This window comes from Condylostylus longicornis, unplaced genomic scaffold (genome assembly GCF_029603195.1).
Source record: "Condylostylus longicornis isolate FDR11 unplaced genomic scaffold, ASM2960319v2 ptg000017l, whole genome shotgun sequence".
NCBI lineage: Eukaryota > Metazoa > Arthropoda > Insecta > Diptera > Dolichopodidae > Condylostylus > Condylostylus longicornis.
The window spans coordinates 2277651-2300961 of record NW_026577986.1 but is presented as its reverse complement, the minus strand read 5'-3'; the positions used below and the strand labels follow the sequence as shown (position 1 = coordinate 2300961).

Below are 23311 nucleotides of genomic sequence, written 5' to 3'. Positions count from 1 at the left end.
ACATTTGCAATCACCATGCAATTAAATTTTGAGTGAACTTGAAAAGCTAAATGGATTGTGAGATTGAATTATGTATGGGTGTTTTTAAGTCACATAGTATTAAATTTTACGGTCATCTACATATCAGAATCATATTTGTCTTCCTCTTAAGTATACAACCCCTTACTGTTAAACTCCTAACTCCCAGTTTCTACAGAAAAATCTATTTGAGTAGTGTACATATACATTTTTAATCAAGTATAAATTTTTGTTATTATATGAAAAATAAATATAAAGTTGGTCGGTCCTTAGTATTAAAAAAAATCATAATATAAAAATATTTCAAGCTATTCCAAGTCATTAGAAGTTTTCTTTTTCGTGAGTTGTGCTTTTTGGTTTAAGACCGGTCCAATACAAATTTTTTCTGAATAAAAAATGTGAAAATACTCATTTTCACATGTTTTACATGTTTATAGCTAAAAATTTATCTTAAATAGGATTGTTTAAAAAATACGAATGAAAAGAAATGTCAATAAGTTAGTAAATATGTATGTATGTATAAAAAATTTATCTGTTAGTTGCTTCATATTACAAAAAATCCGTATGTCTGTCAGCCGTGGTTAGTTGCCATTAACTGTTTGACAATATCATATAAGTTTTTGAATGTCGCTTCAGAATTAATAAATTTTTGCTTGACATATTTTTCTTCTACAAATTACAGACTAATGGTCTGATCTTCTTTTTCGCTATTTTACTCGGCAAGTTAGTAACTATCATATATTTGTGTAATGTAATTTTCGAATGGGAAGAATTATTTGGTGTTGTGTATCTTGTTTTTTTCTAAAATGTATACAAAATTTATTCAATTTGTTTTTGCTGTCACATTTGTGTCTTTAACAAACAAATAAAAAAATTAATTAAAGACACAATTTTTAGATAACACATCACTGCGCAGCCCTGCTCAACAAAATAAATATCTTCAAAGGCCTTAATTTAATGTGACTTTTGTTTTTCTGTTAAGTGTCATCCACCCTGTTTTTACTCTGTAGTACTTAATCAAATAAACTTGTTTTAAAATTTGTGCAGGTTTCGAAATACCTTTGTTTTAAAATTTAAAAAAATATCGCAATTACTTTAAATTTTTATTCGGAAAAATTCCAATTTATAAAATATGCAAAATCCTGATCCACCTCCGTCTTATTTTGCTGTTATTAATGAAACAACAACAACAAACGCATCAGCAAGTGAGTATCAATATTTAAATACTTGAATTCATAATATTTTATTAATTTAAGTACAAAAATATTTCTGTTTTATTTGAATTCTATAACATATATTTATGCATAACATAATAAAAAATATATTTATGAATATTGGACTTCCTACCCTGTTGAATTATAGATGAGACCGGAACAAATCAGCCTGGTATAAATTTACCAAATTATCAGCCTTCTGATATTCCATCAAGTTATTCTATTCCACAATCGAATCCAACAGCTCCACCACCACCACTGGCTAAAGGATATGTACCTTCTTATGGAAGTATACATCCAACTGCAGCAATAACTATTCCAACAGAAATTATTATTGTTGGTGGCTGTCCAGCATGTCGTATTGGAATTTTAGAAAATGATTATCCTTGCCTTGGTTGGCTTTGTGCGATATTATTTTTTCCAATTGGTATACTATTTTGCTTGCTCATGCGACAGAAACGATGCACACATTGTGGTGCTGAATTTTGAATTCATATAACAGTTTTTCCAAGCCAAAAAATCTTATACATATTACATGTTTTATATTTTTAATTATGATATAAGGGTTATATCGATAATAAAATGTTTTTATTTTGTTGCATTATTACTTATTATTAATATTAAGAAAATTAACTGCATAAGAAATTTTTAAATTTTGAATATTTGTAAACTTGTTTAAACTTAAAATAAAATACATATTAGTCGAATAATGTTTGTTTTTTAGTTTAAATTACTTATTTTGGTGGTAAATTTAAAAAATGTGGTTGTAATCGACTGAAAAGCATAATATATGAAATACATATGTATTTGCATAGGCTATATGAGAAGCTACAGCATAAAAACATAAAGCTAAATAAAAGATAAATGGCATAGGTAACGAGTATTCTGGCTCCTATATGAAGATTAAATAACGATTTCTAGGAGGTAATAAAAAAAACGGAATCAAACTGAAAATATTGATTAGTGTACGTAATTTACGTTATATCCGCATAAATATTGTATAGTTTAATAATTTCTTCAATGAGCACGTGAACTTATTCCTGTGCAGAAAGTTTGCAGATAGCAGATTTTTCTTGCTTTTCTAATTACCGGTTCATTAATAATCCTTGAAATAGTTTAACAGAATCTTTCCGTGTATGTTGTTATATTTCATCAATATTAAATTTTCTTTCCAATTTAATTTCAGTAGTTTTATATGCAGTTACACACAATTCCTAAATCGGGCAATAAAAAATGCAGATTTTTGCATTATTGTACACACTGCAGGTAATATAAATGCAGTCACTGCTGTTGTGAATTCAGCCATGCGCTTATGTAAGCCATAAATCTCATTTCCAAATATTTTATTGTAGTCTGTTGGGTTTAGTACTTTGGTAGATAATTAAGTTTTTTTTCTATTAAACGCTTTATGTGTTTTTAAATAAGATTATTTTTTATCTTTTGGATAATTCAATGCAAAAACAGGAAAACAATTTTTCAATAATTTTTTTTTATATAAACAAAAATTTTTTCACATCATTTGCTTTTACAAAAAGACGCTAGATGGAGTTTAATTTCTCAGCTGATTTTGACATAGTTATCATCGTGTCACAATAAATTAATAAACAAATTTATCAAATAGTTTTTGAAGAACCTAGTACCTACTTTAAGAAATATAGTTGATAAATAATTAAATATAGAGATACAAAATGAATAAAATTTTTAAAGCCACATCAAATTATTTTAACCAAAAATTTGTAAGTAATGTAAATATAAAAACATAATATGTATGTTATTCAAGCATTTTAGGTATCACAATGTAAAAAACAATTTAGCTCTACTAGACCTAATTTGTTTGGAATGGTACCAATAGTCATAGAACAGACCGGTCGAGGTGAAAGAGCCTATGATATATTTTCTAGACTATTGAAAGAAAGAATTATTTGTATTATGGGGCCAATTCAAGATGGCATGAGTTCATTAGTAGTCGCGCAATTGTTATTTTTACAGGCAAGTTGTTTAGTATTTACATATGTATATACATAAACACTTATCTGTACAATTAATTTATAATAAACTGATAAAATATTTTAGTCTGAAAATGGAACTAAACCTATTCATATGTATATCAATTCTCCTGGCGGAGTTGTAACGGCAGGATTGGCTATCTATGATACAATGCAATATGTTAAACCTCCAATAGCAACATGGTAAGCAAAATTACTTTTTACTTACAAGAGAAAATACATGGTTACATACATATGTAGTACCTATGTACCTACAGAACCTTGCATCTTATTAGTTACGAGTTTATGGCAAATTTATTTTACTAACAGGTGTGTTGGGCAAGCCTCATCAATGGGCTCCTTACTCTTAGCAGCTGGAACAGCAGGAATGCGTTATTCTTTACCAAATTCAAGAATCATGATACATCAACCCTCTGGAGGAGCACATGTATGTATATAACACTGTAGACTAAATTTTTCAAAGGGCATTATAAATGACCAGTTTAATTACAAATTAAGTTATGTATATATATACAAGTTCAACTCTGCATTGACAAAAAACTTTACTGTTTCATAGACTATAATTTCCAATATAGCAAAATTGTAAATCAAGTTGGTCGTTTATAGCCCCTTTCAAAGCACAGAATAAAATTTACATTTATAGGGGCAAGCCACTGATATTCAAATTCAAGCTGAAGAAATAATTAAACTTAAAAAACAATTGACTAAGATTTATGAAAAGCACACTAAGCAAAGTTTTGAACTATTAACTGAAAAAATGGAACGTGATACATTTATGAGTCCTGAGGAAGCTAAAGCTTTAGGATTAATTGATCATGTCTTAGAACATCCACCTACTGTTCTTGAAGAAGAAAAAATTAAAGAAAGTCAAAAAACTGACTCGAAATAGAATTGTAATTATGTATATTATTCATTTTGTATTTAATCAAAAGAAAAACAAAATTAAAATTTTTTAATAAAATTATTATTTCATTATTGTTCACCCTAAGTAATTGAGTGTGGATATCCATATATTTTTTCAATATTTTTCTGGTTTTTAAAACTAAGTCTTAGTTATTATCTAAATTAAATTACATTAACATTAATTTTAAAATTGCAAAAATTCTCATAGACTCAATTTTAGAATGAAAGATAAAAAAAAAACAATGAATAACATAATATTTTAATATTATGGATCATGGATTTTATGCACTTAACATTAGACGTTAAATATATTCTAAATCTAATTTAAACTCTAAGAGCGCGACTTCGTCTTAATTGAATTATATTAATAACTGTTATAATTAACCATGAAAAAACGATCATCCAAGCACCTACCAACGTAATGTAAAAACATGCTGCTGAATTTATTCGTCCATATCTTCTTCTATCCCAAGTAACGATTTCCTTTTCTAAATAATCCATAAAATCAAAAATTGCGGCGCAGGACAATCGGCCTTTAATAACTGGCACAATATTCCCAAAACCTTGTATCTGTTTTAATACTGTTTCACGATATTGTTTACAAGATGTTTCGAAACCATCCGTATAAATTGAGGAATAAACAAGCATATAAAGTAACATAAAACAGCTAACAACAGTAGCAGGTTTCCAGTAATTTGGTGAAATTTCATTGTATAACATTTCAGCTTCTGTTGTTACAACAACAACCTCGCAACTTCTGCAATTGTAATTGAAAATTATAGTTTTCTTAAAACTACTTATTTATGATGTTTCATGTGTAATATGTATGTATATACATAAATACAATGTATGAACGTATATCGTGAATAATTAAAAAAATTTGAAAATTTTATGTTAATTAGGGAATGAAAGTTGATCAAATTACAAATAGACATAATTTCTTAATTATTATTGCACATTTTACTGAATGAGGAATAGAATAAGTAAAGAAGTATTACAAATTAGCAACTAACTGAATAATTCCAATAATCACAACACATTTTGTAGTATGTATAGGCAGCTATCAAAGTTCGATATAAAGCTAAAGGTTCGACAAAAGCTAATAGAAATATAATTTTTGTTTAAATCACAATGGTAAAAAATCTATTAGCTTTAGGTGTAACTTGATTATTATAAATCACATTTAAACTTTTTTAACGTTTATTATACAATTTAATCATTTCTCACCTTTGTCTAACAGTTGCAGTACCAGTCCGTGGTTTACCTTTACCCATACACACTCGATAAACATGATAGGATCCAAAGATTAATGAAAATATTATTGGAAAAACCATTCCATAAGCAGCGAAATGACAATAAGCTATATGACCTCCTTCATATGTAGAATAAGTTGATCGACCATACAAGAAACAACCACAATTAGTTTCTGGGCATAAGTCCAAAACATATTTCCAATGATTCCATAAAACAGTTGAACAAACTTAAAAAAAAAAAAAACAAGCATTATATTAGTAATCGGATAAATATGATTTTGATAATATTGAAGTAGATGTATTCTTTTGAAATTTCAGTTTCATTATATGTAATATTTTTATGTTATATTTAGTATACATATGGATGTAAATAAGCATGTACATGCATAACACTCTGTTAACCAAAAAAATGCTTATTTTGTTTACATATGTACATCCATACATACTTATGTTGTATATACCAATGTCTACTTTATAATAAAAAAAGCCTTTGATAAATTTAATCTAGTACCTAGATAAAATATTGATAATTTTGATGATTAAAATATCAATAAATTATTTATATGTACTTTAGTAAGTAGGTATATATATATGTAAGTATATAAATATTAATTATTTAAAATATAAAATTATTTAGTACCTGTACAAATGAATGACAATAATATAATTAATGGATAAAATATTGCTAATCCTTTTTCAGCGCTATATTGATCCATATTATCATTTAATTAAAAATCGGTGATCTGAGCACAAAACATGGGCGTTTTCAGTTGTTTTCTTTCCTCTTTTTTTTTATTGTTTATGCAAGCTATAATTGAATTTCTTTTAACTAAATAATTTTCCACCAATAAACGCTTTAGTCTTTCTAAATAAAATTCTGAATTTTTTATTTTATTTCAGTTTATAATTTAAAATTATTTTTATTTCTTTAAAACGATTTTTAACTAATTTTAATATTTTTTAATTATTGTTTACAAATATTAAATTTGTATTCCAGGTACGCTTTGCATGCGTTTGTACCTTTAAGAATATTTTTAAGAAAATAATTTTACTTTTATTTTCTTATAATAAAGAACACAAGCTTTGTTTCTCATCACTGAGAGCTAATCTCACTGTACTAAAATAATTTTAAAAGAAAAAAACAAGTTTTTTTTTTTTTTTTAAATTATTATCAAAGTTTAACGTGTTTTTCCATTTACATAGGTGTTTTACCTTTATTAAATGGTTGGTGTTGTGAAAATAAATTCTTACTAATGCAGGTAGATGTATGTGTTTACTCTTCACCTGCTTTTCCAACACAAAAGTATTAACAATAAAATATTATTAAGAGATTTCATAAATTCTCTTAAATTAAATTTTTTATAATAACTTTTATATGATCGCACTCACACCTTTATTTTTTTTGTATACAAAAACAAAATTCTCTTTCAGTAACTGAATTGGAACTAATGTAATTACATAATGGATAAAATATTAGCAATCTGCTCTTATTTCCTTTTTTATTATGTTTGTGTATTATATATTTTACTGCATGAGTAATTTCATAAGAAAATAAAAACAAATTTCAAAAAATTAATTAAATTTTAATGGACAAGAGACAAAATTTAGAATTGGTATCTTTATTTACTCATACGATAGTGCCTATACATATTATATGTATGTATGTAGGATATAAAGAATATCTTACATAATGTATGCCGTATATGGTAGTTGCAAGAGCTTAATTTTACAAAAAGCAAAATAGAAGCTATTGAAATAGAAAACAAAGAAATTCTTTTATTGATTTTAAATTTATTTTTGATCAGTTAACAAGATATTTCACAGTAAAGTCTCAATAAAATTCATGATTTGAATAATATTAATTCAAAATCTTGTAGCGGAACGTACTGTAAATTAATTATCACTGCTTTTAAGAAAACCTACCGTTTTAATGCTACCCATGAACAGTTCAAGAAAACCTACTGTTTTAATGCTATAAAGCGAGTTTGATGGAACGGTGATAAATCGCAAGTTATTTCCAGGGGTTTTTCGTTCATTACTACTATTGTACTGTTTAACGCTGCGACTTAGAAATTTTAGTTCTAATGTAGAACTTTCAGCGCAGTATGCATAAACGAAAAACCCTAAAATTCCATAATTTCAATATTTCAATCCAACCAATGAGCTGTAATTGCAATCCAGCTTATTACCTGATGTGATATTACTGTATTTATTTTGAAGTCAAGAATAAAGATAATTGTGTATTTTTATTTACTATAATAGTACATAAACACACATATGTATATTCTATGTATCCACTTTATTAATTATAAAAATAAAAATTTCTTCATTATAATATGTTAATTTTTCCATTTGGTTCAGTTTTTTATGATCTTTTTGAATAGGTACCTACATAACGTACGTCTTATTTCTACAGACATATTATATTACATACTTAAATATCCATGAATAGAATATTAACGATATTCATTATATGGATTAGACAGCCATAGCAGCACTATAAAACTCTCTGTTAAATTGTGCTTGGTATAAATTCCATTCTAATTCAATTAAAATTAATTGCTCTTCGTTTATTCGTTTGTTTTCTTATGTAATATAAGCATGTAATTATGAGTAAGCATAGTTTAATTTAATAACAATGCAAAACCGTGTGGGTATTGGGTACGATAAGTACATATGGCTGTGTGTATGTATGCATTACACTGAATATGAAGAATAACTTTCGGCCAGATTCCTATCCATTATATTTAATTAATTGATAGAACTATTATAAGTCCAATATCTAAACAGAAAGTTAAAGTTTTCATGTGAGCATACGTGTAAAAGGGCCCTAATACACCAACCACTTTTTACTTTTTTTTAATTAATTAATCAAAAAATTTACAGTCCTTTGCACCAAGAGCAAAAATACAAAAAAAAAAGTTCAAAAGGAAAAGTTGTACACTTGCATTTTTCACCAAAATATTTTCTCACCCAGCTTCACACAGAAACTATTTGAAATAAAGAAGTTTTGATTGCTTAGGTCAACTTAAAGACTTCATTATTATGTTTTTTCATCTGCAATTAAAACGTGCTGCTATACACAACTTGGCGATGCGTCGGAAGAAAAATTCTTTTTGTATTTCATAATAATGCAAAAAGTGTACCGTTAATCATATCTTTACATACATTTAAGCGCATCCAAGATAAAAATGAGGCAGAAAAAAAAGGTTATCTGCTGCATATTATGTGTATACATATGTATGCCGATATGTTCTTTTTCTGATTTTGTATGTTTAATAAAAAAAGTAAAAAAAATAGAGTTAACCGTGTCAACTCTGTGACATCCGCGTACGAATTTGTTGTCCTATGTGGCGGGTAAATATGCCGTAGCTGACTATGGGACAGACTATGACTTTAAGTTGCCGTATTACCATATTAATTTATGCACAATTTCAGTACTGTTTTTTCAATATTTTCTAAGATATAGTAAAACTGCTTTTGAAGTTGCATGGCTACCACCACAAAGAGTTAGGAAGTTTTATTACACATAACAGCTCTAATAATACACTTGCTTTCACGAAATTTCTATATTATAACTCCAAAAATTTCTGAGATAATGCCAAATAACTTTTGAAGTTGTATTGCAGCTACCAGGGGGAGTCAAGCAATTTCAACGACATTTTTCAAATACTAATATATTCGCTTGTGTGACATTTCAATACCACAGTTTTTACAGTTTCTAAGAGGTAGTCAAATAAATATTGAAGTTCTATGGCAGGTACCTGAACCAGTACCCCGATCATAACCAATTTAAATAGGGGTCTGGCAATTACTATAATAAATCATTTCTAAAAATTTGGTGAACTTAGCTCAATTTGTTTTTGAGTTACCGTGGGGACGGGCGGACAGATGGACGGACGGACAGACAAAGGTAAATTGATTCAAATTTCAATGCTGATCAAACCTTTATTTCTTAGCGTTACAAATGGTAAGGCAAATTTAGTAATATAAAACCAAAAAAAAGTAATATAAAACCAACAAAAATAAAGATAAGCGTTTGAAATTATTTAAAATACAACCATTGAAAAAAAACCATTGAAAAAAAAAAATTTTTTTTTTAAAATACAAAATTTTTTTCCATTTGTTCCACAGGTGCCGCTAAAAACAAAATAGTTTCTCATACAGAAAGAGATGGCGCTATTATCAACATATTGAGTTGTATAGGAGTGTTTTCCATAGGATTAATAATCATTATCTATCTGTGCTTATGTACCTGTTCCTGTTATATTGTGCAAAATAGTTTTTTAAACGATACGAAAATTAAAGATGTCACATCATTTATTAAAATTAGTAAACCTCTTGACTAGTTTTAAAAAACATGATTAAAAAATAAAATATATAGTATGTTAAAATTAATTGTCAAAAAATGAAATAATTTTTGGTAAAAAAATTGGTTAAAACAATATTTATCTATTAAAAAATTTTGTTTTTATATTTAATAACGATTTAAATTTGAGTTGAAATCGGAAAATCCCTTGAATTATCGTAAAATCTTTTTTAAAAATTTAAAAATTCAGTTATTTTACTTTTTAAATACATGCGTTTTATGCCAAATTTGGCATTTAGCTGTCAAATAAAAAAAGTTGTTTCGTATATTATATGAACGGTCCCCAACTTCATGTAGGGAAATCACAATGAATTCAATACAACAGATCCAAGCCCCTGTTTTCAGAACAAAAAAAAAATTTTCATTGTTTTTGATGTTAACTTAGTTATACGATTAAAGTTATACGCAGAATATAATGCTCTGCAATATATAATCGGAATACAATGCTCTGCAAAATTTGACAATTGCAAAATCTTTTGGCTTACAGCGAAAGAAACAAAATTAAGATGCAAATCAGAAAAAGTGGTAGATATAATTGCTGTATTTGCAAAAATTAACTACCTAAACCTGTTATCAAGTCATAAATATTAACAGGCGATAGGTGCAAAATTGGAAAATAATACAGTTTCAAAATGTTGCTTTGAAGTTGCATTTTCATTTCGTGCACCACTTCTTAGTTATATTTTATCGTAATTTTTTTTTGCTAATGTAAATTTTTGGAGTGTATTGCAACATCTGATTATGCGAGTATTTATAGCTTAAAGTGTTAACATGATTTTAAGATATTCTTTGAAGTTGTCAAGAAATTACTCATATTAGTTTTAAATCGAATTTTTTTAAATCCAGTTTTGAAGGTTTTTATATATTTACTAAGATAACTCAGTTAACATTTAATACGATCTCCCGAAGAAACTTAACATAAATTCAAAAAAAGTATAAAAGACATGAATATGCAAAAAAACGTAAAATATGCCACATTTATTGTATAGCTATCTATGCCCACTTTTATTTTTAAGTTTAGATCTTATGCCAAGCCTGTTTTTTTTTTAGTACAGATTTGTAAATTTAAGTATATGTACATTTAAAAAAAAATTAGACCTAATTTGATAATGTTATGAAACTGTTTTATGTTTTTAAGTTTTTTTTTGCTCTTAAGCGAAAACCGGAAAGTGTGTTAAAATCACATCAATATTGTGTATAGAATTTAAAACATCATAACAACCGGAACTAAAAATTTATATATCGAATGTGTAAAAATCAAAATGTGAAAATCTTATATGATTTTTGGATTTTTTGTTTGCTGGTAAATGGTTTTTATGACAATTATTCGAAGTTGTCAATATCTTTCGTCAAATAATAATTATATTTTAACGAAACCACTACGCAAGAACCATTTTTTAGTTTCTATTACAAAAACAAAATATAATATAAGAAAGAGGTAGTGATATTTTGTTGTCTCTTTTTTACAAATTTATTTTGCTGGAAAAGGCCGACATTTTTTGCATATGTGTGTGTCAAAAAGACGGCCAGTAAAAAAAAATCCAATATGGTTCCTTCGCTTGGTTTTAAAGCAAAATTAGCACGTGTGTAAAAGTGCCAAATCAATTTTTTGTGAAATGTTAGTATTAATTATTAAAATAAATTCAATATTTTTGTTCAAATTTATAGTTTAATTAATTTTGAAGTGAATGGTGTAAAAAATATCTCAATATTTTAATATTTATTGACAAAAAATTCATTTTAAAATCTTTAAATAAATTTACTTAGAAAGTTGAAACTTCGACACGGGTGAAACAATAGGGTTGAATAGAAATTTTTTTTGGTTAGAAAGGTTTTACATTTAAATTTTCTCTTATTCTGTGCGAGAGAAAAATATAATTGTTTTGCGTTATTCAATTTGTATTGTAAAATTCCAATAAAGAATGAAGTTTTTGCAATTTCATTTTGTTTAAAAAGGCTTAATCAAAAATTTCTATTTGAAATGCCGACTATCACAAATTTGTAGAAAGGTTTATTTTTTTTTTCTTTTTCTTTCTAATTTTGAGTTTGAAGTTGTTCGAAAGTGGTGAGTTGTGTGTGACTCAGACCACTGAATAAGCCAGTAACTTTAATCATAAATTTTGCAATTCACACTTGAAATTTCTGTTTTATTTTTTTTAAATAATTAATTATTGAAAATTAAATAAAAATTTTAGAATAAGTAAAGTACGCATATTTTAGGCTAACATTTTTAGTATTCAGTTAAAGCGTTTTATAATGGCATTGAATGTTTTTCAATGTTCCACTTAAATATAAATGGCGAAGAAAAAAATTACCAACTACGTTATACACCATTACAAATTTTTATATTAATTTTTTTTTTGAAATTTTAAAGGAAAATTTAAAAAAAAATTACGAAATATTTTTTGTTTTTTAAAACATGCATTTAAAAAATGTTTTTAACTGGATAATAAAAAATTAAGCTTTTTATTTGCTATAATATTTTGTACTTATAGAAAATTGACGTATTTTCGGCAAATAACAAAATTGCTCATAAGTTGATAAAATATTTGATTATTTCTTTAAAAAAAATTTAAAGTAGAATAAAAATTTTTCTTTGGCATTCATTTAAAAATAATTTGTAGAAATTCAAAAAAATTGGTAATTTACCGGGAAAATCACTTGCAAAAATGTACATATAAAAGAATATGCATTGCACTACATGTATGTTATTTTACGTGCATACATACATATACCTATCCTTACTAATATAAGTATGTAGTAAGCAAACCAATCGATATTTCGAAATGAATAGTTTTATCTCTAGAAATGCCTCAGCTAAAACAATGATTATTTTTCAATAATTAATCATTGAAGTAAGAATATATTTAATCACTTATAAATTGAAAAAAAAATTAATTCAACATAATTTAAGAGATACAAAATTTTTTTATTTCAGTTCGCTTTCTTTTAAAGAATAACTAAAAATATAAGTTTTTCTATATTTAACTTTAGATGGGTGATCGTGATCGACGTGACGAAACTTCATCAGAAGAACCACAGCATGATAATAGATCAGCAAATGTGGAGCCGGAGAGCGTAATTGAATCGAATTGGGAAGAAGTGTATGACAATTTCGATGATATGCAATTAAAAGAGGAATTACTTAGAGGAATTTATGGTTACGGTTTTGAAAAACCTTCAGCTATTCAACAACGGGCTATTATTCCATGTATGCGAGGATATGATGTAATTGCTCAAGCTCAGTCAGGTTAGTTAAAGGATTATATTCGAACTCTGTATTTTATTTTATAATATAATGTAAGTATAATTAAAACATAAATTGTCAAATTAAATTATATAATTAAGTACTTAGGCTTCTCAGAAGTTCCTTCCGTTAGGTAGGAAGGTTAAATGTTGATTTTTACTTTGATGGAACTTTAAAATCTGTATAAAACCTAGTGAATCAAAAATAAATGGCGGATAATAATTTTTGCAATGTGTACTTATATACTATATTATCTCGTATGTGCATACACATTTTAATATAATATATTATGTGTTAATACTTCATAAAATCAAATCAAAATTATTTCAATTCATCAGCAATAAATTTTAATATGTATTTATGTATGTATGAATTTTTCGGATTTTAATATTCAAGTTCTAGTATTTTTTTTTACACTAATAAGCAAAATGTATGTATCCATTTATGTGAGTGCAACAATTAGAATTTTCAATGGCTTTTCATAAAAGGAAGAGGTAATTTAAAATCAAGTTAGTTTAAAATAATTAGTGTTTTATGACAAAATAAATTATTTTTTTCCAGTTGAAATATTTATTTTTGAAACGAAATAAAAATGTAGCCTTTGTATAGTACATAAGATTTTTTTCCAAATATCTGCATATATACATACATATAATTTTTTAAATATTGATTAAGTAAAATATTCTCCAATTTTGTTTGTAAGTTCAAGGTCTCACAAATTGTGGGGAGTAAGTACCTATTAAAGTAGAAATTTTCAAAAGTTTAATCAGAAGTTGAAAAATACTTTTGTTAGTACCATAAAATTTTTCTAATATATTGGTTATAGTGAAGCATTTCTAATAGTACAAAGCAAAAGTTTGATTATAGATTATATAGGTAGGTACATAATGCATTTTACATATTAGCATTTTGTCCAGTTGGTGTTGTTTAATTATTCGTATTTATGAAAGTTAACAATATAACGCTGGACTACAGTAAAAAAAAAATCTTTTTATATCCGTGGTTAAAATAAATATTATTATTATTTTAATATGAAAAAAAGATACAAATTCATATTTTTATTATACAAAAATAAATTATTTTATAAAAAAAATGCAATAATATGTGAGAAAATTTAAAATACAAATTAGAACTTCTCATAAACGCCGTACATCACGATATATAACGAAAACTTCGCTATATTTGTGTTTACAAACAAATTTACTAACATAATTTGTTCATAAAAATGCCTAATTTTTCGCAATAGAGTGAAATCAGTATGACAGCGGATTTAATTTTATAGAATAGAATACGTAGTTATTTTTGCATTGTTCAGTTATTGTTTTGCATTGCGTTTATATAAATATCTATTGTTTTAAGCTAAAATTAGGTTAACTGCATGTTTGAATTCCTTTTTTTTTTGTATTTTAAACGTTTTAAATCAATCACTATATAATAAAATTTATAATATGGAAATGAGATATGTAGTTAAAACCGGGAATCTCAAAATAAAATCTAATATAAAATTATAATTTGTAAGATCAAAATAAAATTATTAGTTGAAATTTGAAGTTCACATAAAAATTGGATCATTTCACATTCAGGAACATGGTCTAATTTATAGCAGATTGGTATGTACTTTAATTTACAAACGTTTAAAAAGCAAAGAAATCAAATTAACTTGTCAGACGTCTTTTTCTATTTATATAATTTTATACGTATGTAGGGCTAGTATTTCCTACTTCTTTTTCTAAACTACAATTGTTTTTTTTTTAATTACTAAATGAAATAAACCTTATATTTAATCGGAAAACTTTGTATATCAACAAGTATTAATATAACATAAAAACAACATTTTTTTGTTCAATTTGTCAGCGATTTTTATAAATTTTGTCTAATTTTTTCTCATGTTTGAATAACAACAATAATAATAACACTATTGCCATAAATTTTGGAATATGTCCAATATATTTTTCTTTTCTTTAAAAAATAATGTGTTTTGGTTTTTTTTTGTCTTTTTTTTTCAATATTTATGATGAACAGTCTTAAACCAACGTTATTGATTTAAGTTTTTATTAAACAATATTTTAATAAAAATAAATATGATCTTCGGGATATTCAAAAATATCGAAGATCAAGTTTTTGAAAAAAGCTTTTGTTTTTTGCTCCTTTGTTTTTTTTTAATTATTTATTTTCAAATGATCAAATTGAATAATTTTTTTATTCTAGGTCAAATTTTAAATAAATAAAGTGGGGGTGAACTATAAATAAGAAGGCAATGTGAACAAATACTTATTATAATAAAAGGAATAAAATGAAATTAACTTTTTTAAAATATTGCTTCCTTATTTTCGAAATTATGTCAAGGTTGCGATTACGTTTACGTAATTAATTAAAATAAGCCTTAAGATAAAAATAAGTTTTTGTTTGTTAAAATATGTATGTTTTTTTTATTATTATTTACAAATATATTTGTATTGTATGACGTGTACATTATGGACGATTAAAATTTTTTTTTTTCTCATAAAATCTATTGATCTTCTACTTAAAGTTAAGCATTCTACTTAAAGTTTTTCAAATTTGTTATCATGACATGATTAATCTCAAAAGAGAATTGTAACACTTTTATGCAACTCTATAACAATATTTATATATGTAAATACCTAAACACTTAAAATAAAATGTTTAAATAACAATGAATCGTTATCAATACTTGGAAATATTAAAAAAAATACATACAAATAAGTTTTTTAACGTAATTGTAGCAAATTTTTTATTACATAAGAATGTTCAAAATAAAAAATGTCTCATAGACTACGTCTTTTTATAAATATCGTTCAAAATAGACGTTAAAAATGCGGACTAGAATAAAAATCTATAACATTTTTTAACATAACTGAAAATGAAAATAAATTACATTTTCAGTGTATAAATCGTTTTTAGAAACAGTAATAAATTCGTTATATTTTTTTCTTTCGTGATCTTTTAAGAATTTTTTATAATTATATAATTTTTTTTTTATTATATTTTCTTTTAGGTACTGGTAAAACGGCAACATTCTCTATTGCAATATTGCAACAAATTGATACAAGTATCGGTGATTGTCAAGCTTTAATTTTGGCTCCTACCCGTGAATTGGCAACACAAATTCAACGTGTTGTATTATCATTGGGTGAATTTATGAAAGCACAATGTCATGCATGTATAGGTGGAACAAATGTGCGTGAAGATGTACGTAAACTAGAATCTGGATGTCATGTTGTTGTAGGAACTCCTGGCCGCGTATTCGATATGATCAACCGTAAATGTTTACGTACTAATGCCATAAAATTGTTTGTATTGGATGAAGCTGATGAAATGTTATCGCGTGGTTTTAGGGATCAAATTGAAGATGTGTTCCGTTTACTTCCAGGTGATGTACAAGTTATTTTACTTTCAGCTACAATGCCAGCTGATGTTTTGGAAGTAACAAATTGTTTTATGAGAGACCCAATTAGAATTTTGGTGAAAAAAGAGGAATTAACTTTGGAAGGTATTAAACAATTCTTTGTTAATGTAAAACAAGAAACTTGGAAATTGGGTACATTGTGCGATTTGTATGATACACTTTCAATCACGCAATCGGTCATCTTTTGCAATACAAGGCGCAAGGTAAAACCGAAATGAATTATATTGAAAAATTTTATTTAACGATTCAAAATTCTTAGGTCGATCAATTAACCCAAGAAATGAGTAACTATCATTTTACTGTATCAGCAATGCATGGCGATATGGAACAAAAAGATCGCGAAGTAATTATGAAGCAGTTCCGTTCTGGGTCTTCTCGGGTGTTAATTACAACAGATCTGTTGGCTCGTGGTATCGACGTTCAACAAGTTTCCTTAGTTATTAATTATGATTTGCCCTCAAATCGTGAAAATTACATTCATAGGTAAGTGTAAATAATTAACTTTATAATTTCGTAATTTTTTAATCTAAAATTCATAATGTATTTTATTGTTTAACAGTTTAATAAATACATACATATTGTATGTAGTAAGCTCTTAGTATAAATTTAGGGTGAAATTGATTTTCAAATTTTTATAAACTTTTGCTACCATAAAGATTATTATTAAATATTTACAAATACAAATTTTTATTTATGCTTAATTCCAATAATGATTTTTCCAAAAAAATTGATGTAGAAAAAAATTGATTTTGCATAAATTTTTGCAATAATTCTGAGGTACTATACAACCGTATACCAGAATCTCATCCGACATAACTCTGAAGGGTGAATTTACAAATCCGTAAAAAAGAAACTAAGTAATTAATAAAGCGATTGTTTTTAAGACAACATATTCAAATTGAACGAAAAAAATTAGCTTACATAAAAAATTGTACGATTATTTTTATGGATTTAAAACGTAATGAAACGTGGTTAAGCCACTTAAAGAAGAGATTATAGAAGTGGAATAAGTCTCTTTGCTAGAAATTTTTTTTGCTCATTGAATATACCAATTATAAAAGATGTTTTAGTAAACTTAAAAAAAATTATAGAAATGTTGACGACTTGGGAAGAAATATGTGCAAAAGTGAAGTTTAACTAAACCATTTCAGATTTTTGTACTTTGTTGCAGGATTTCACTAGTTTTATCAGAAATATATGTATCTAAATTTTTTTTTCTCTTTTCTTTTTTTAAGAATCGGTCGTGGTGGTCGTTTTGGTCGTAAAGGTGTTGCAATCAATTTCATTACCGAAGATGATAAACGTACCCTCAAAGATATTGAACAATTTTACCATACAACTATCGAAGAAATGCCAGCAAATATAGCTGATTTAATTTAAATTAAAAGAAAAAGAAGCAGCAGAAGAGAAAATTACACGAAGGAGGAAGAAAAGGAGAAAACAAAATAATTCAACAAGCATTCTGATGCAGTTATAATTATAATTACAAAAAAACACAAAATTTATTTAAAAATAATAAAAAAATAAAGAAAAAGTATAAGAAAAAAAAACTCTTATTTAAATTTAATTATTTCAAAAAACAAAAACAAAGAAAAAATAACTTTTCAAAACAACTATACTAAAAAAAAATTAAAAACAAATTAATAATAAATTTAACAAATCAAAAAAAAAATATTTTTGTTTGCGACAGAAAAGAAATTACGAAAATTAAATAACAAAGTAAAAGAAAATATTTCCATATGATTGAGAAAAAATTAAGAAAACAAAGAAATTACATACATACAAAACCATTTTTAAATAAATTAATTATAAAATTAAAAAAAAAGCGAAATAACCTTTTAAGCAAATTCACATCTACAAAACAAAAAAATAAAAAAACATTCTGCTAAAATAAATCATTCATAATAAATTAACTAAAGAACAACAAAAACTCAAATTAAAATTTATTTTTATTAAAATTCAATTATATCAAAATAAAACACACTTTTATATTACATATATATTATCGCCGTTTATTTTCTAAACCCAATATTACAATAAAATTATTTTCTAATATAAAAATACATATTTTGCAACAAAAAGTCCTAAGCATTTTAAAATCATTTTTTTACCTACATAATTATTTTAATTATATAGGATCAGCAAACACATTTCTTGTGTCCTGCATTTTGAAAAAGAAAATATTTGTATATAGCTACATATATATATATTTTTTAGTAGAAATTTTATAATTATATTTTGAAATTTTTTAATTATTTTCGTTATTTTTAATTTTCCGTATCGAAATACTTGATATAACAGAAGCCCCAGCTCATTGCATAACACAAAAATCTTAATTTTAATAAGAGTTATTTTTATTATTAAAATAAATTTTTCAAAAAATTGCAAACAACAGCAATAAAAAAATTATATAAAAGAAATTCATATGAATTCATATTTACTGAAAATAAAAATCGACTTATTTGTTTTAAATTGGGTTTGGAAGAATTATAAAATAAATAAAATAATTAAATTTTAAATTTCTTTTTAGATTATCAATCTTATTTTCAATTTTTTGATTAAGTAGAAATTAAATTGAAGTTTTGTAAACTACACACATTTTTTTTTAACTTCGATTTATTTATCATTGTTGGATAAGGAAAAAGAAAACCTAATAAATGATATTGAAAATTTTCTTAATAATATGTTTAAATTTTTCAACAGTGTAAAATTGCGTGAAAATATTAAAAATAGAATTTTTTTTTATGAATATTTTCGAAAACGTAAGTGTAAAAAAGAAAATATTTTTACCCAAAAACTTATTAAAATAGTAATTTTTACTTTCCCATTTACATATGTATTTGGGGAGAGCAAGGAAATATTTCTGCTTTTTTTTTTAATTTTAATAATATATAGTTCATGAAAATAATTAGTTATAAATTTTTTTTTAATTTTTTGAATTTAAATAATCGTATTTTAAATAAAATAAGAAAATTTCAACTTAGAAGAGGTAAAAAGAAATGTAAATTTTGTTTTTAAAAAAATTGATTTTTTTTTTTTGTACGTAAAAATTGAATAAATGGTAAATAAAAGAAGAAAAGTAAATTATTGCCTAGAAAATTATAATTTCTTTAGAAAAGTAGTTTTATAGTTATCTTCGAATTTAGTTCAAATTCAAAAATGTACATATGTATATACGTACACATATGTATATTTTCCGAATTTTATTTTGGAAATCCATTTAAATAAGATGTAATCGATATTGTCAAATGCTAGTGGACAACAATTTCATCTGAAAGTCAACTGCGAATCAACAATTGACGCTAAAAAAGAGGAACTCAAAAAAACTTGCATATCAATTTTCGTACACAAATTTTGCGTTCAACTGGTTAACAACTGTTTTAGCAACAAATTAATTTTGATTTGAAAATATTTCGAACTAAATTTTATTAAATAAAACTAATTTATCCTCTTCAAAATTTTCAAAAACAAAATTTGCAGTTGAAATTTTTTTATTACAAAAATCCCAAAGAATTTTAAAAATTAACATTATTAATTACGTGACATTTGTTTTTTTGCATTATCAGTGACACTACCAATGCTCTTGTTAACTGCAATATTGATTTAGATAGAAAAAAAATCAAATAACATTTTACATTATCGATTACATCTTCATTCTCTTAAATTTAATACATATATTCGCCCACGTCCTCCAATTAATAGAAATAGAAAAATTTATAATATTTATATTAAATTGAAGGAGACATTTTAAATCGAATAATTTAAATGATTTAAAAGTTTTCGAAATTTCCAAAACAAAAGTTTTCCGTATAATACCTTTTAATCACTTGTATAAATATTTAATTACAAGCGATAAAAACGCGATTATCCGCTAAAAAATAGAAAAATAAAAAAAAAAATTAAAATATAAACGAAAAATATATATGTATATTTTTTTTTAATTTGTGTACTCTTGACTCTTAATCGACCATAAAAATTAATATGTAACTAACTTTTATTTTCCAAACTAACAAGCACCTACATTTTCTTAGGCGTCCCATCTCAAATGATACGCTTAAGAAATTATGGAGAAAATATTAAAAAAATTTTATCATGTACAACTCAAATTAATCTAGTATAATTTTTTTTAAGATAGAGAATTCACCGAGAAAAAATTGAATTCAAAGAACCTTTTTTCTTACAAGGCGACTTCAGGTACTCAGGTATAAAAATTGCATGCCGATTCAAACAAACCAATAATCAATCTCCTTTGAAATTAAAATAGAACCGCAAAAAAGGAGGTATGCGACATTTAAGGATATGTAATTCTATCCACATACAGGATGAGTCGGAAAGGTACGCAACTATATATACTTAGAGGATCGAAATAAAACTTTTTCCAGAGCAGCTATCAAATATTAACGGTTCGTGAGATACAAAGTTTTCAAAAAAAATTTTAGAAAACTGCTATTAAACTCGAAAAAATTCTACAAAATACTTTTATTGATTCTTCGAAAAATTTCCTATAAAATTGTAGATCAAAGAAATATAAAAAAAAAGAAAGAAAAATTTTGGATTTTTCTGTAGTTCGAATGCTTGTATTTCTAAAAATACGCAAATAATAAAATAATTTGACATGTTATTTGTAAGACCTTTCCAAATCCAATTGAAAAATGTTTATTTGAAGCTTTTATATTCTTGAGAACGGGTGAAAGGAAAAAATTTAGAAAAGTACTAAACCAGGTACGTATTTTATAAGCTTTATGTTTTGGGTCATTGTTTTGGTAGAACAACCACTTTTTGTGGTTGTTCAAGAGCTGATTTTGCAACCGCGTCCGGAAGTTTTTTTTTAGAATTTCTAGATAAACATTCTGGTCCATTCTTCTTTCAATAAAATGAATTGTTCCTGGCCCAGATGCAGAAAAAGAGCCCCAAACTATTAATGAGTCAGCGCCATGTTTCACGGTTGGTCGTAAATTTTTTATATTTAGCTCTGTATTGGGTTTTCTCCACACAAGGATTTCCATCAATTCCAAAAATAATAAATTTACTTTCACAAGTAAATATTACGTTTTCCCAAAAGAAAAAATCTTTTGTCACAAATTCTTTTACAAAAGCTAATTTTTTTTTTTTATGCATTAAGCTTGTTTATCTAGGGCTTCTTTCTAGCTTTTATATCTCATAGACCAGCTTTGTATAGCATGTTTTTTATAGTTGTAGTGCTTGATTTCTTTCTTAAATCCTTTTTGGCGATGGAAGCAACTTTTGTTTATTTTTTACTGTCTTTGACTCTTTATAACGTTTTAATATCATGAACCGTTGAATGACTTTTTTCAACTAATTTCGATATTTCACGAATTGATTTCCCTTCCTCAAAGTACTTAATTATAAATGTTGTAACATCTATTGCGGTTTGTCCCTCTTTGACGACTCATTTTCAAATAAATTTGTCTTTGGACCTTAAAATACTTTGAAACAATGAAATAAACTTTCAATATTTCGTTTAACATATAAATTTTACATGTTTAAAATGGAACTCGCATTATCCCATTGACAAACTTCTAAGAAAACTACAAAGTGTCCAAGTTTTTCTTGACGGTTATTTTTGAATTTTTTTTTGGTTTTATTATTTTTTGTTTTATTAATGAACTGAATTCAAAATTTTTTTTATATTTTTTTTAACTATAATAAACAAACTTTAATTGGGAATATTTTTTTTTCTACCAATATTGAAAGACAATTTTTTTTCGGTTTGTATTTTAATTTCCTAGGTGTCCGAGTTTGGCTTGACGGGAGTGTATATTGTTGAATACCTTTCTCGATCACACTGTTTGAAAATTAGTGTTCTTAAAGTTTTGAAGGAATATTTTTGTTTTTTTATAGGTACATTATGTAGTTATGTAGATACTATAAAAATTATTGACAATTAAAATGTCACATTGCATTAAAATTATTATTCATACTTAAAACAGGGTGCAGTACATTAATCTTGTGCGTAGGCGGGCTTTTTTTTATTTTTTACACTAGCGTTTGAATATCAAGCTTCGTAAAATATACCCTATCACTTGAAAATATGATAGACTGAATTTTGCTGTTGCAAAATGCAAAAATTTTGATAACCCAAAAGATCATAGCAATTTTAAAAACTTTTGTCGATCCGTAAAGTTGCTATCATTACTTACTTTCATTTACTTAATGGTTAATAGAAAGAAAAAAATGTAAAAATAAGTTCGAAGCTGGTTTTTTGTGAAATTATTAGAAGTCAAGTGATTCAAGATTGTTGAAAATATTAAAATTTTCAGGCAATATAGAATAATTCAGTTATAAGAGCTTTAACATATTTACATTGTTTGGCGTATCGGAAATGGGTGAAATTTTTGTTGGGAACTGTCAAATCTGAACTTCGATATTTGGAGGATTTCCGGTTGTCCAAATTGTTCTTAATTGAATGGCCGTTTCGGAATTAAATATGTGAAATTAAAGAAGGCTCATATTATTCAAGTAATATTATTAATACCTGTGTTTACACGACGGCGTTTGCATTAATGGCTGACACAAAATAAATGTCATTACATTTTACGCCATTCGTGTACATAATGCAATTTTCTGACCATCAACTTGCCTATTTTAACATTCGGTCACTATAATCAGTGTGATATTTTAATTGTGATTGATATTTTAATTTGTAAATATGATATTTTGTAAAGATAAACTGAAGTAAATTAAATTCACCTTTTAAACTTGAATTGTCAAAATATTTTTTTGTTTTTTAATACACTTTCAGTTATATGTACATATATGTATGTAATTATGTGTTATTTTTAATAACTGTAATTTTTGTAGTTTTTATGAATTATTAATTAATTGAATGAATAAAAGGAAATAAAAAAATGAT

At 25.5% G+C, this 23311-nt stretch overlaps 4 protein-coding genes across 5 annotated transcripts; 3 read left to right on the top strand and 1 right to left on the bottom strand.

Moving 5' to 3' along the window:
- Positions 1 to 1005: 1005 nt before the first annotated feature.
- On the top strand, positions 1006 to 1942 carry LOC129606147 (brain protein I3). Its single transcript, XM_055516268.1, has 2 exons — positions 1006 to 1223; positions 1381 to 1942. The coding sequence occupies exons 1-2, from the start codon at positions 1151 to 1153 to the stop codon at positions 1719 to 1721; spliced, it is 414 nt and encodes a 137-aa protein (XP_055372243.1). The 5' UTR covers positions 1006 to 1150; the 3' UTR covers positions 1722 to 1942.
- Positions 1943 to 2808: 866 nt separating this feature from the next.
- LOC129606146 (ATP-dependent Clp protease proteolytic subunit) lies at positions 2809 to 4199 on the top strand. The gene is made up of 5 exons (XM_055516267.1): positions 2809 to 2968; positions 3021 to 3221; positions 3306 to 3421; positions 3548 to 3665; positions 3882 to 4199. Exons 1-5 carry the CDS (start codon positions 2921 to 2923, stop codon positions 4125 to 4127), a joined length of 729 nt encoding a protein of 242 aa, XP_055372242.1. The 5' UTR covers positions 2809 to 2920; the 3' UTR covers positions 4128 to 4199.
- Positions 4200 to 4327: 128 nt separating this feature from the next.
- LOC129606145 (uncharacterized) lies at positions 4328 to 6822 on the bottom strand. The gene is made up of 4 exons (XM_055516266.1): positions 6784 to 6822; positions 6035 to 6511; positions 5369 to 5621; positions 4328 to 4898 (listed from the first exon to the last, which is right to left on the bottom strand). The coding sequence occupies exons 2-4, from the start codon at positions 6108 to 6110 to the stop codon at positions 4466 to 4468; spliced, it is 762 nt and encodes a 253-aa protein (XP_055372241.1). The 5' UTR covers positions 6111 to 6511; positions 6784 to 6822; the 3' UTR covers positions 4328 to 4465.
- A 4432-nt stretch (positions 6823 to 11254) lies between these two features.
- On the top strand, positions 11255 to 19521 carry LOC129606074 (eukaryotic initiation factor 4A). Of its 2 annotated transcripts, none has more exons than XM_055516162.1 (5): positions 11255 to 11381; positions 12758 to 13013; positions 16027 to 16640; positions 16697 to 16920; positions 17673 to 19521. In XM_055516162.1, the coding sequence occupies exons 2-5, from the start codon at positions 12758 to 12760 to the stop codon at positions 17815 to 17817; spliced, it is 1239 nt and encodes a 412-aa protein (XP_055372137.1). In that variant the 5' UTR covers positions 11255 to 11381; the 3' UTR covers positions 17818 to 19521. The 2 variants fall into 2 exon arrangements, with proteins under 2 accessions (XP_055372137.1, XP_055372138.1); XM_055516163.1 differs by lacking the exon at positions 11255 to 11381 and adding an exon at positions 11950 to 11968.
- Positions 19522 to 23311: the final 3790 nt, after the last annotated feature.

What these genes read in the sequence shown, in the direction of transcription:
- LOC129606147 (XM_055516268.1), top strand. Translation starts at nt 1,151, where the DNA reads ATGCAAAATCCTGATCCACCTCCGTCTTATTTTGCTGTTATTAATGAA. An exon ending in AACAACAAACGCATCAGCAA is followed by an intron (nt 1,224 to 1,380) that starts GTGAGTATCAAT and finishes GTTGAATTATAG; the next exon opens with ATGAGACCGGAACAAATCAG.
- LOC129606145 (XM_055516266.1), bottom strand. Translation starts at nt 6,110, where the DNA reads ATGGATCAATATAGCGCTGAAAAAGGATTAGCAATATTTTATCCATTA. An exon ending in ATTGTCATTCATTTGTACAG is followed by an intron (nt 5,622 to 6,034) that starts GTACTAAATAAT and finishes TTTTTTTTTAAG; the next exon opens with TTTGTTCAACTGTTTTATGG. An exon ending in ACTGCAACTGTTAGACAAAG is followed by an intron (nt 4,899 to 5,368) that starts GTGAGAAATGAT and finishes TTACAATTGCAG; the next exon opens with AAGTTGCGAGGTTGTTGTTG.
- LOC129606146 (XM_055516267.1), top strand. Translation starts at nt 2,921, where the DNA reads ATGAATAAAATTTTTAAAGCCACATCAAATTATTTTAACCAAAAATTT. An exon ending in ATTATTTTAACCAAAAATTT is followed by an intron (nt 2,969 to 3,020) that starts GTAAGTAATGTA and finishes CAAGCATTTTAG; the next exon opens with GTATCACAATGTAAAAAACA. An exon ending in CGCAATTGTTATTTTTACAG is followed by an intron (nt 3,222 to 3,305) that starts GCAAGTTGTTTA and finishes AAAATATTTTAG; the next exon opens with TCTGAAAATGGAACTAAACC.
- LOC129606074 (XM_055516162.1), top strand. Translation starts at nt 12,758, where the DNA reads ATGGGTGATCGTGATCGACGTGACGAAACTTCATCAGAAGAACCACAG. An exon ending in TTTGCAATACAAGGCGCAAG is followed by an intron (nt 16,641 to 16,696) that starts GTAAAACCGAAA and finishes CAAAATTCTTAG; the next exon opens with GTCGATCAATTAACCCAAGA. An exon ending in CGTGAAAATTACATTCATAG is followed by an intron (nt 16,921 to 17,672) that starts GTAAGTGTAAAT and finishes TCTTTTTTTAAG; the next exon opens with AATCGGTCGTGGTGGTCGTT.